Below are 14,136 nucleotides of genomic sequence, written 5' to 3'. Positions count from 1 at the left end.
TGAAAAATGTTGATTGAACAACTGTTGCAGCTCTAAAAGATTCTCCACAACAATATTGATGATTTGTGTCCAATAACCATCTTTAATCATGTGTTTCTGAGCTCATCAGATGTTTTTAATCTACAACCTGCAGCTGCAAAGTGACCAGTAGCTTCACCTGTCAGCTACATGAGCTGCAGTACAAGCAGGAAGTAGCACAACAAGGAAATACTCAAGGAGAGTACAAGTACCTCACAACTGTACTGCACTAAATGTACTCAGTTACTGTGAAGAACCTGAAGCTGAACATCGATCAACACTGGAAAATCAATCATCAATAAAGAAAACTGTCAGTATTGATCAGTGATAGGCAGTAACAGCTTCTGCTCTTATTCCAGCGCTTCTACCCACAACATCCACACAACATGGAGGACACGGTTCTGTCGGTCCAGACTTTACAGCTGCAGCTCTGACTCAGCTACAGTAACATTATAATAACACAACAACAACACAACCACAAGTTGAAGGGCAGAGAACTCAGTAACGACAGGTGTTAACGAGGTAAACATCCAGACTGTTCACCTTACCTTCAATCACACGAGGAAATAAACTGTGACACAACCGCTGGGTCGAAGAGGAAGTAAACTTTCAAGAGGAAGTGGGGGAGGGGATGTCACTTCTGTAATCGTAGTAGAGAGACTGGTGTTTTTACTGCTGTTTATTTCTACTACTGAACCATAAAGGTTTAGCAGCCACTAGATAACAACCTCTTGTTTAATAATACAGTACATTCAAGGCCAATGATACATCCTCACCAGTACATATTCAGCAATGCAACACTGGCTCTCTACAGAAATAGAAATGTGAAATCTTGAAGTCAGTGCACGACATTGAGAGAAGAACACTTAACAGTCAACGTGTAACACAGTCTGCACACACTCTGCTTTTCAGTGAGCGAGTTTGACTCCGGTTCCACAGGAAAACATGAGCTGGTGGTTTTTCTGGACATTTACTAACCATGAAGTCAGTTGTTGTGCTGAATTTTCATTTTATTTTTATTTTTCATACTGTTAACTCAAGAGTACCTTGTGTTTATCACTCACCCTCATATTATGACCTGGTCCATATATCTTAATATCCTGTGACACTTAGGGTTACATTACTCTCAATGAAATACTGAGGGGAACTTTATTGTGTAACCATTTTTGATAATACCATTAAATATTCATCTTTGGTATTATTAAATATGGTCCTATTCTGTCCTACAGAGCTTTATAATATTGGTTCACTTATTCTGATAGTTACATTTATTTTCTGCCTCTTTAGTTCTTTGTTGAATAAATTCTCTGTAGAGTGTATTTGTCTTTTGACAGGCGTTTCCTAATCCCTTCATGATCCATGGTCCATCTATAGACTTTAGTTTGCTGCTTTGTTGTTTCACTGGACACTTTTTGTTTAATAATGATGTGAATGTTCTTAAAATGTTCCATATACATTGTAAATATGGTTTTCATTATAAAGATATTGATGCTTTCCTCTGTCCTCACTCTGCTGTAATGTGTTTTATTTATTTATCTGGCTGCTTTGTCTTGTACTTGCTGCTGTAACAGAGTTAAGGAGTTAGTAATTCCACTAACTGTAATTCTGTAATTATGGAAGCTGCACTACACTTAGTTTATTATTATTATTATTTATCTGCCTGTTACAATATGAAGTCGTTCACTCCTTTATTTATTATTTATTTATTTATTATGATCTATGAGTTAGAAGCTCTTATTTTGAAAGGCCACACTAACGAGCCCCTGCAGACTTGGCGGGTTGACCCGTTTCTAGGCAACAGTCTGCTGTGGGAGCCTCGTGGTAGGTTGACTTGTACTGAGCTCCGTTAATCTAACTTTCTATTTGAGGGTTAAAGGTGACTTTATTGATCATACATGTGAAGATCTGCTCCAGACAACAACTGCTGATGTTCTGTGATGATGCTGAGTGAGAGACATGACAAGTTCATTGATACGGAAAAGCTTTTCACTCACTTTGATAGCTTCATGTTAGCTTGTGGCTAATCCTAGCAGCGTGACTGTTGAACAGGCAGAGAGTGTTGTGAAGGTTATTCTGGGCTGTGGTTCTGCTGGCTCCACTGGTTTTTGGATATAGGCTCATGCTGAACATTGTATTGATAAACTCATCAGTCATTCTGTGCTGATTGGGATGTAGCAGATCAGTGTTTAATAGCTAACGTTTAGCTTCATTGTTGCTGTGGAGCCGTGGTTCTGCTGGACTTCTTCCTGTCTCTGCCCAATCACAAATGAGAGGTTTCATCAGCAAAACTTCAAACTCTTTTAGTTAAGAAACAAAAAACACATTGATCACATCATTTTGTCTCTAGTCTTTGCTTTAGAATTAAAAACCAGATACATCTACATGAATTTGGCTTCTGGTTTCAAAATAAAATAACAATAACAGTAAAAAACTAAAAATGCACCATTTTTTATATGTTTTTAATTTCTTGATTGTGACACCAATGATGTCAGAATTTCTTTTAGTTTTAAAATAAATCACAGACTTTTTTAAGTTTTTAAGTGAGCTACAGGACAAATAAAAAAAATTGATCACATGATTTCATTTCTAGTCTTTGGTTTATAATGATGTTTTTAAATGATAATAAATGATGGATGATGTGATGAGACTCAGACCTGAAACAGTGAACATTTAACACTCACCTGTTCATATTCTTCTCAATGTAACGCAGTGCCACCTAACAACCACAAGGGGTCAGGGCATGAACTTCTCTGTCCTGTAGCTTTGACAGTGTTTAAAGAAAAGTCCAGTAAATAGCTGTTAAAAGCAGGAGGTCAGCTTGTGGAAACATCAGTGTGCTTCACCATGGTCTGACTGGAGTTTTCTTCACTAACAGCTTCTCCTTCATGGATGCTGACGACCTGTGAGCTCCATGAAGGCTCATGACAGAGGCTCATCACAGCTGCTGCTGCTACATCACATGCTGTCCACCTGGATTCATCAGCCAGCACATCTTCCCATGTGTCACAGCTGATCTACAGGGATTCAGGCAGCGTTCACACAGACTCTACACAAAGGTCAGAGACAGCCACATCCACCAGCACTGATACACAACTCTGAGTATTGATCTATTAGTATTAAGTTTATTAAGTTACCAAGATGGTCGGCTACACAGCTGATGAGTTTCTAAGACTGAAATGGTCTGGGTATCATCACATAATCCATATTTGTTCTTTTTCTAAAGGAAAAAACCTGTAAATCTGCTGTTTCAAAATGAAAATGGAAAAAAAAAAGCTTTTGGCATCAGAAGAGAAAAAAAAAAAAACTGTCTAAATGGTGCATCTTTGGTGTTTGACAGTTTCTTTTATTTGGCTTTTATTTATATTTATTCACTCTTTATGTCCTCTTCCTGTCTGTGCACTGAGCTACTGTCTCTGTCAAATGAGAATGAAAATGAGACACCATGTCTTAATGAGAATACCTGTATAAATAAAGGTTAAATAAAAAATGAAATGAAATGAAAAGATTAATTAGGAAAAACTCAGAATTTGAATGTTTTGTTTGATTTTCTTCCTTTCTGTTATGAAACAAAAACCAAATTGAACAAATGATTTCGTTTCTAATCTTTGGTTTAATTAAATTAAAAATCAGATCCATCCATATGAATATGGTTTCTGGTTTCAAATAAATAATTATAAAAGGAATTAAAAAATAAAGAAGAAGAATTTCATGTCTTGGTTGTGACACCAAAAATCTCTTATTCTCTTTTGGTTTGAAAGTAAATCACAGACTGATGTTTATTAGAGATACATTTTTCATTTAGTTAAGAAACAAAGACCAAATTGATCACATGATTTAATTTCTAGTCTTTGGTTTATAATGATGTTTTTAAATGATAATAAATGATGGATGATGTGATGAGACTCAGACCTGAAACAGTGAACATTTAACACTCACCTGTTCATATTCTGATCAATGTAACGCAGTGCCACCTAACAACCACAAGGGGTCAGGGCATGAACATGAATGAACACTCATATGGAGGTGGTGTGTTCAGGTAGAAGGTCACATGACCAGGCTGGACTGCAGGCTCACTTCACTGTGTTTCAGAGTGGACTGTTTTCTGGCTCTAGTCTGAGCAACATTTATTTTTTATTTTAATGTTTATTTTGCAGGGACGATACATACCTCATTGCCACAAAGAATGAAAAATACGATGCATACAAGACGTCTAGCTTCAGCTAATTTGCAGTCTTTGTCCCTGGTCAGGCTAAAGAAGGATAAAAGATACTAAATACCGTTACAATAAATGCAATACAATAAATGCACATGACTGGGAACACAGTCAGTCCACTGTTGAAGAACCATAACAACTGTAACCTACAGACTACATGAGTATAGTAGTTACAGGAGAAGCTTATGCACTGCAAAAAACCCAAATCTTTCCAAGAATATTTGTCTTATTTCTTGTCAAAATGTCTCATTTCTAGTCCAAACGAATCCCTTTCCACTTAAAATAAGACTCATCACCTAAAAATGAACTTGTTTTTAGATCATTTTCACTTGTTTCAAACTAATTTTCACTTGAAATAAGTAGAAAAATCTGCCAGTGAAAGCAAGTTTTTTTGTGCTTGTAATAAGGAAGAGAAACTTGCTCCACTATCAGATTTTTCTACTTATTTCAAGTGAAAATCTGCTTGAAAGAAGTAAAAAGTGTCTAAAAACAAGCTACTTTTTATGTGATGAGTCTTATTTTAAGTGTAATGAGATTAGTTCTGACTGGAAAAAAGACACATGTTCCTGGTAAGAGTTTGAGTTTTTGCAGTGTGGGTTAAGGTTGGAGCCAGCCAATTATCTTCAATCAATCACTATGACAACTAGTATCATATATCGCCGTGACGACAGACAGGACGTTGGATGTGACGTGAGAGAAGTGACATTGTCAGCAAGCCACACGGCTGCAACAAAGGATGTAAGGAGCCACCAGAGCAGCAGAGAGAGGTGAGTTCACTATTCACTACTATTAATGATGCACAGTCGAGTCTGTTGCAGAGCAGCGTCCATGTCAGAGATTACAAGAGTTTTTATTACAACAACTGTCACATTCACTGAAAAAGCTTGGGACTTTCGGGGTGACCTCCGTGTTATGTGGCCCACTGAATATGGCAGTAGTGGAACTCCCATCATGCCTCTGGGCCGAGCCGACGGCGTTGTGGATGTGATGCTGCGTGTTGATGAATGCTATGCTAGTGGATTAAATGGATGAGTAATGAGACTTTGACAGGAACCACATGGGGCTTTGAACCATGGATTTTCATCAACGACAACACTGACTAACAACAAAGATAATGTTCAGTAAAGTCAGATGTGTTAAACCTACAGTCACTGATGTTGTGCTTCATTTGTTTGAATCATCATCAGGAATCAGTGTTTAGTTGAAACTGTTTCCATTGTTACTAACAGGTGAATATTGTATGTAACGGACTACAACTGGTCAGATGAAATGAGTACGAGAGCCTTTACTTTCTGACCTCTTTATGTTGACATGTATATTCACACAGTTGGTCTGCTGACACTTCTATACTTCTATATTTCCTGTATCATTGTGTAGACTTCAGTCTGTTTTTCACTCTTCTCCACAGTTCTATGCTACAGTCAGGATTAGAGGTGAGTATTATAAACTCTTTCACATTGATTCATCATCAGTCATTGTCATTGTGTATTGTTAAAGTAGAATTAGTGTCATTGATTTCTGCTCAACTCAGCCACATGTGGTCTGTAACAGCCAAACTAATGAGCTGCTCCTGTAACATGTATTTAAAGTGGATGTGGACTGAAGGACACTTGAATTTGACCACTGAGACAGTTGAAGACATGAAATAAATCAATGCGTTTGTTGTGAACTGATGAACAGGTGGTGAACTTCAGTCAGGATGAGACGCTGCTGACACACACACACACTTCACAGAAACCATCCCATCCAAGTACAAAACACTGACATGCGTCCAAACTGAAGTATCAAAGAATCTCCTGTTTATCACACACACAATATTACAGACACATGGTCAAAGTAACACAAGGGAGGTGAGTTACCGTAGCAACAATCAACATGTTCCCAGGTGAACTGAACCATACACAACGCAGAGAAGAAACAGAAGGAGTCCAGCAACGTGTCGCCCATTCTGCAGCAGCACAACAAGACCACAGTGTGTGTGTACTGAGACACACACTACACACACACACAAAGTTTGTTCAACTTTTAAAAAAACTTCTGTTTGTTTGTTTGTTTTGGAAGAGCGTTCATTTTCAGAAGACATCCTCCTCTCTGAAAAAGAAAAACCAACTCCGCCTCTTCCTGGTTAACGGTTGTAAAGAAGAAGTACGTGGTGATTATGATGATGATGATGATAATGCTGGCGTAAATATTATGCATTTTATAGCTGCGTGTTGAGAAGTAAGTCAACCTGTTCATTTAAAACTAAAATATATATTTTTTATATATTATTTTACTGTGTAATAATTCAAGTCTTTTAGATGAGCTCCACCACAGCTTTCATCTCCTCACTCTTCCCAGATACCGTTGTGTGCACACCCTGTGTTTAAGCATATTTCTGTATTTTTATTATTGTTATTCTCATCATATTTAATCACTGGAGATTTGTCTTGAATATGAAGGTGCTGCTACAGTCACAAACCAGTAAGCTACTATACTGTGTATATTTATAGATACATATATGTAATAAGTGTGGGTAGCATGTTTCTGTTCCCTCTGTCTGACAGATCACATCTGCCCCCGTCACGTTTCCAATCAAGGACGTTGGTTTTTAAAAGTTTGAACTGCACAAAGCATCTGAAGGGAAAACTCCACTCCTGCGTTCATCATCTTACATCTGTGTGTTTCTGTCTGAACGTTGCGTTTACTGAACGTCCGCTTGCTTCACAGTTCATGTTTATGATTCTTTTTTGTTTTTTTGGTAACTCTTTACTTGAATACGTGTTGATAAGACTGACATAACACCGTCATAACCACGACATGACACCTGTCATAAACATCAATGAATACTTCTGACAGCTGCCGTTTAGTGTCATTCAGTAAGTTATGTCACTTTTGATGCCAAGTTGACATTGTGTGAGATGTCCTTGTTATGAGAACTTGACATGAAGACGACATAACTAATTGCCAAAAAATGTGTCAAGTTGTCAGAACAAAAACATCTCAAACAAAGTCAACTTTGCATCAGAAGTGACACAACTTACAGAACGACACTAAACGACAGCTGTCAGAAGCAGGGTTTCCTCTACATGTAATTGATCGTGGCGCAAAATAAAAGCCACCACACCTTCAGATTTTTTTATTTTATTTTATTTTAATGTTAAAGCAGAATTAAGTGATATATTTGTGTTAATATAAGTCTTAAATAGTTATATCTTCCGACAGCAATCACTTCTATAGAGTGTTTGGTCTGAAACACGGGTCTGTCAGTCACTCTGCTCTGCTCTGAGCCGAAGAGAAAACATTTATCGTATCCTACAGTTTTTATCCAATGAGGAGAGAGAACGGCATGCAGGGCTGTGTGTGCAGCCAAGGAACGCCGTGAATGTGGCGACGTAGGGACGAGGACTGTTATGGTGCGTTCAAGGCAACCCGTAACTCGTGTTTTTCCGTCCTGTGAAGTGGTACCAGTTCGATCTGGTACGAGTTCACGGGTCAGAAGTTACGAGTGGCCGTTATAGTGACTTTCACCGGTAAAACAGGTCGGAGAAACACGAGTGGGTTGCCTGGAACGCTACAAAGTCGTAAGTTGTGTCTTGAAGCTGTAATTTACGGTTTCAAAAGCCTGCCTGGAACGCAGCATTAGCCAAAACGACCGGACCACTTACTTCTGCTTTAAAACAATGTAAAGCAGGGTTTCCACAACCAGTTACCATTAGGTACTTTGCACCCCCCAGTTACAACTTTTGACTTTTCAATCACAGCTGAGTTCTTTATTTCCTCGTCATTAAAAACAAAACTTATCAACGAGCACATCCAGCGTTTACCATTAATTAACGACTCTGTGGCGGCCGGGGGACAAGCGCGTCGCCCCTCAGCTCTGTGTGTGTGTGTTCATCTCTCGCGCTCTGTTTCGATTAACAAACACAAATAGGCTACAAACGTACACACATTGGCCTCACGTGTTTGTCATTCCCGGTGTTTTATTTTGAAAATTGACCGGATTCTCTCGTGTTTCTTTGTGGTGACTTCCTGCCAAGACTGACGCGATCGCTCGCGGCTCGTGCACAAAATAGACCAAACGCCGAAACGATCGCTGCACGGCGCGAGGCGGCCGCGGAGGATTGGACCACCCTCGCCGTCATTGTTTAAAAACAAATCCTGGAGGAAACACTGAAGTATTCATTGATGTTTATGACATCATGGTTATGATGGTGTTATGTCAGTCTTATGAACACGTATTCAAGTAAAGTGTTGTGCTGCCAAACTACCATGGCGACTGCACTGCAGGTGTTGGTGACGTCACGCCGTCTGTCGACCACACATGTACACAACGGCAATAAGAGGAAACGCTTTATTGTTGAACTTTATTGTTATTCTGACCATAGATATATAAACGTAGATGCCGCGTTCTATATCTGGCGATACGTCAGCGGGGCCGCCATATTGTGCAGGACACAGAACGTCTAAGCCTGTGAATATTCTCATTTGTCCAGGTCCAAGAGGCTTCATCAGTTGCTACATGAACTGATGAAGCCTCTTGGAGGTGAAACGTCTTCCTAGACAAAATAACCCAGTCCAGTTGCGTTTGATTTAAATTTCTTTGGGGATATCTACAGATATAGCTCTAGGTCACTGAATTGTTAGACTACAAACTAAACTAAACTAGGTCATTTCAATTTGCGCGTCTGTGTGTTTTCCTTTTTTATTTTTGATATGCGGATCAAGAGTGAGCGAGTGAGCAAGCGTGAGAGAAACAGCAGATGCACCAGATGCAGGTTGACCGGGCAAAAACTGAAGCGAGACGGTTAAAGAGGAAAAACACAGAATATAGCTACAATAAGAGACTTTGAGTGGATCTGATGGTGGCTCAGGTTTAGTGATGAGGAAACTGTCACTGTCAGCTGCTGCTCCAAACAGTCACTAACTTTAATTTGAAGGGACAGATTAGATGTTGATTTTGTTAACAGGGACTTTGTTGCACCCATATCACCGTGGTTCGTCTTTTTTATACAGTCTATGGGTGCGTCTTGAAATCCCTCTTTGTCCAAAGCGGGAGATGACAGAAAGAGTCTGAGAAGTGAACTACTTAATTGAAGCTACATTGTTGTGAGTTGGCTCCGGCGTACAGGAAGCTCTGCTCCGTGCTCAGGGTTTCAGCTGCTTCTAGGATCATGTAGTTAACGTCCCCAGCGTAAATGACGCCTGTGAATAGATTTAATCAGAATCTGGGGTTACAACCATGGTTACAGCGTTTAGAACGGCAGTCCTTTAGAACTTATGCCCTGCACAACATGGCGGCCAGCAGACGCATGGTGGCGCTGTTCGGCAGTATGGAACGCCGCATCTACGTTTATATATCTATGGTTCTGACAACCAGCGGTGGGTTCTGATTGGCTGAGAGGTTTCTGGATCATTCTCCTTAAAACAAGCCATTGCCCCCCCCCCCCGTCGTTACTGATGGATGCACAAGGCTCATTTGTGAGGAAACAACACTCTGCATGGACTTTGTAAGAGAATATTTTTGCACTATTAACGGTGACCATAATTGTCTTTAAGGGGGAAATGTTTGAAAATGATTTTGTCAGAATTGGATGAGATGATGATCAGAGAGGAAAACAAACAACCCAGAGAGTTTCAGGATTATTTGTTTTTTATTTTTAGACAAGAAAAAGAAGGGAATCCTTATTAATATTATTATTATTATTATTAGTCTGAGTAGTTTTTGTTTTTCCAGGACGTGGCAGTGCCCTCTTTTACCTCTGATGTGTATTTGTTACATGATGGACACGTGTGTGAGTCACAGCAGGAGAATAATGACCATGACACCGATTACAACACGTCTTAATCTTTGTAAAACCTTGTTACACGATGATGTATTTTCATTGAGCCAAGTGCAATTTCTAATAGGAATTTGTAGCATTATACAAATTGGTTAAAAAAAAAAACACACAAAACAATGTTGTACTTGACTGATTGACAGTGTTGGAGCAACGACAATGCTCTTGTGTGACGTGTTCTCTCTGCAAATCCAGTCTCTTACTTTACTTTTCTGGAATCCCTGTATGATTAGTTTTTCTATACTGTTGTTGAGGATATTCATGTTGAGTCTGTTGAATAATGTCAGACCTGGTTCAGATGGCTGTACTAACAGCAGGCAAGTGCATGTGTACAGTGCAAATGTGAAAAACACTTACCTGGAAATAAACATATTTAAATAAAAAGTTCTCTGGATTAAAGTTAAAGTTCAACTAAAGAATATAGTTTCTGGTTTTTAACGCCTGTTTGTTTTGTTTTGAATAGATTAACTATACACTCTTAACGGCATAAACTGAGGACGTCACATAAAACCTCAGGGATTCTTCAGCATCTCATTGTATTTTACTTCTTAAATATATTTGTATTTTTCATCTTTTTCTTGTTTTTACCTCAGTTTTAGGTGTATGTAGTGTTGTAATGCTCTATAGGCTATGTTATTAAAGTCAGCTTTATTGATGATTGCAAAGAAATAGACACAGAGCACACTATAGCATATAATAAAGAAAAACATATGAAAAACTGTAAAGTATACACGAGAAAAAGACCCACAAGGTATATGAGAGGTTTTTTATTGATATGCTCTTTTTTTAATAATATATGTACACTATTGAATCAATAAGTGTTGTGTTATCTTTACATTTTTATTCCGTTACTGTGTCCTGAGGTTTCCTCTAAGCAAGACAAGACAGAAGTGGACTGTTTTCCACTTCTAAGCAAATAGAGGTCAATACAATACAATGATTTTTAGTAGCCCACAAGAGTAAACATAGTATTTATATTCTCTTTACTCTTGCTTGTTGTTTATTGCTGCCGTAACAAGTACATTTCCCATAAGTGGGATAAATGAAAGTCTCTTATAGTATGTTTGTTTGTTTCCATAATCCATAATCGACGCTTCAATCTTTAAAGGAAGAGGAAGAAGTTTACAAGAATCACTGAGAAGAGTTTAAAACATCAACTGATTTAATCCATGAATGTGAAAACGTGAGTGAGAGACAGAGACAGAGACAGACATGTAGAGACTGAACTGTCTGTTCAACAGTGAGAAGGTTTCTGTGACAGGAGGAGACTCTGATTCACTCAACACAGACTCACTGAGGAACCAGTATCAAGTCCAAACCCAGGATAGAGAGGTTGAGTGAAGGTGGTGTTGAAGGTGTAGAGGTGGATCAGTGAGTCAGAGGAGACTCTGTAGAAGGACAGAGAGCCAGCAGGACAGTCCACATACACTGCTACTCTGTTAGAGACAGAGGAGGAGGAGGAGGAGGAGGAGGAGGAGGAGGTGATACGTGTCAGTCTGTTATTGTGCCTGACCCAGTAACCACCATCAGAGCAGAACAGACTCCAGGACTGATCGTTCAGTCCAAACCAACAGTCATCACTGTTTCCTTTCCTTCTGATTCCTCTGTAACTCACTGATATAACAACGTTTCCTCTCCACTCGACCTCCCAGTAGCAGCGACCAGTCAGACCAGTTGAACACAGCAGCTGAGGACACAGGTCAAATCTGTCTGGATGATCAGGATATGACTGATCCTCCTCCTTCACCCATGTTGCCTTCCTGTTGTTCTCAGACAGTTTGATCTTTGTGTTCACTGTGTTTGTGTCGATTGTGAGTGGACAGGAATCTGATGGAGAGAACAAGACACAGCTGCAGTTATTGATCATGTGATCAGTTATTGACAGTTTGATGAAGACTCATGAGGTCAGTGATGTGACAGTGTGAAGATGGTTGAATGTGCTGCTTTGTTTCCATGAATCAAAGTAAAAACAGACTTACACTTCCTCAGACCTGGTGTCAACCATGGGACTCCAGCAGGCTCCACCCTGAAAGGAGGAGGGGGGTCAGAGCAGCACCTTCTCTGTCAGCATGCACACATGGACATTACATGGCTCTCACACACACACTGTTTTATCACTGTGTTCACATGGAGGCTGGTATGTCTGGATGAACACTGAGCACAGAGAAGAAGGAGCTGGAGTCTTTATCTAGTGATGATACAGAGCAGGAGGAGACCAGGAGGAAACACTTCATCATGTCTTTTCTCCATCTGATGTCACTGCAGTGTGAGACACACACTTTCACTCTCTGACTCTCAAGCTGCACAAACACACGTCACAGCAAAGAAGATGAAGACACAACAGGTGGAGCTGACCAGCCCAGATATCCCACAATGCACCAGGAAAGAAGAAGAGTGGGTCTCATTCATGAAACGTTAGTAAATCTGTGTAGATTTGAACAAACTCACGCTACTGAAACTCTACTCCAGATTCATGAACGGTGCGGGAAACTCAGATTTGATCGTAAGCATCGGCCCCGGTTCGAATCCCGCGTCGGGCAGTCCTTTCCTGCATGTCATTCCCCCTCTCTCTGCCTCCCCCTTTCCTGTCTGTCTCTACTGTGTACTAGGACTGTCAATGAATATTTGAAATTCAAATGTATATTCGAATTATAGTGATTAAAATGAAATTCAAATATGAAAATATGATGTTCAAATATTAATAATTTATTTTTAAATTATCTAAAGGCGCACAACCACAACAACAGCAACTACAACTTCCTCCTACACATGCGAGTCTCATGTCTCAGACCGGATCATGTCAATCCAGCTGCAGAAATATCCGGGGGACGGGAGCGCCGCGGTAACCATAGTAACTCACACACACACACACACACACCTGTCTGTGTGGTCACGTCTGGAGAGAAGCAGCTTCTCAGCGTTAATCGCACGTTCAAAAAATCGTGCCGTTCACTGAGACCTGATGATGATGATGATCCTCTGCTTCATCGTGACTGAACTTGATCCGCGTTATAAGGATCATTACTGGATGTGAGAATAAAACATGCCGGCTCTTATCCCGTTTCCAGAGCAGCTGTTTGCTCGCGTCATCACAAAACTTGTTTGACATGAATTGATAAAGGCCGAGTAAAACGCGGTCTTTTTTCACGTAGGCCTATTAATATGTCGTTGCTGATTTGCATTGTGTAGCCGTTTGTTTTGTGTAATGTAAGCTGTTCAAAACGTGTTTGACATGCGCTGATAATAATAAATACAGGCGACCTATAAAAGTCCATCTCTTTGTGGCATCGGGCAATACATCAGTCAGAAAAATGATCTTGCATTTTAATAAGCTACAATTAAAACAAAAACCTCCCAAATCTCAGCGGGTCCATGGCACTGGTTCGACCTCCCATTAGTTCGACCTCCCATTGGTTCGAGCTCCCATTGGTCCGACAATCGGAGTAATGAGAGTTCGAACTAATGGGAGGTCCTCATTAGTTCGAACTGGACTAGTTATTAGTCAAACTCTCCATTCTTACCGTTCACTATGCATTTATATAATTATTCATATAGGCTCCACCTGTCAATAAGACACAAGTGGAAGAAGAGGTGCAGTTTATTGTGTTGCACCAACGAGGAGCTGTCATTACGCACGACTTTTACGCACTGCTGCGCGCTCATTAGTGTCCGTAATTAAACCTTGACACTCATATCAAATCAAACTTACATTACAGACAGGTGGATTGGGTTCTCTGTCTCTCTCTCCCACTCCGAACAGACAGACGGACGCAATCAGAAAGGAAACAGAGGCTGCGCATTGATCCTTTTTTCCTTTCTGGGATCAAACGGATCATGTGCATAATTAACTGCAAAACAAGCACTTCATATTAATAACACATAACGCTCATTATGCTTCCAGCCTGTCTAGCCTCTACCTGCTGTTTTTACTAAACTTAACCAACTCCTTTCTTCATTGCCTGAACCTAACCAAAGCCAAATTTACTTTTTTTTCTCTCTCTCTCTCTCAGTCTGCTGCCAGCAGCAGCGGCGGCTGCAGCAGGCTCGCGCCCGTGAAGTGAGCTCAAGCCGGCCAGGTTCAGCCGT

The 14,136-nt window shown here is 40.0% G+C and overlaps 1 protein-coding gene across 1 annotated transcript; it reads right to left on the bottom strand.

Annotated features, from left to right (window-relative positions):
- Positions 1–11,003: 11,003 nt before the first annotated feature.
- LOC146975240 (stonustoxin subunit beta-like) lies at positions 11,004–12,107 on the bottom strand. The gene has a single exon (XM_085794730.1). It carries the CDS (start codon positions 11,915–11,917, stop codon positions 11,330–11,332), a length of 588 nt encoding a protein of 195 aa, XP_085650856.1. The 5' UTR covers positions 11,918–12,107; the 3' UTR covers positions 11,004–11,329.
- Between the last annotated feature and the right edge of the window lie 2,029 nt (positions 12,108–14,136).

This window comes from Trachurus japonicus, chromosome 13, assembly GCF_045865225.1.
Source record: "Trachurus japonicus isolate A0001 chromosome 13, Traja_1.0".
Taxonomy (NCBI): Eukaryota; Metazoa; Chordata; class Actinopteri; order Carangiformes; family Carangidae; genus Trachurus; species Trachurus japonicus.
The sequence above is the reverse complement of the archived record's forward strand: the minus strand, read 5'-3'. Positions and strand labels throughout refer to the sequence as shown.

Coding starts and splice junctions, on each gene's coding strand:
- LOC146975240 (XM_085794730.1), bottom strand. CDS start 11,917: ATGATCAATAACTGCAGCTGTGTCTTGTTCTCTCCATCAGATTCCTGT.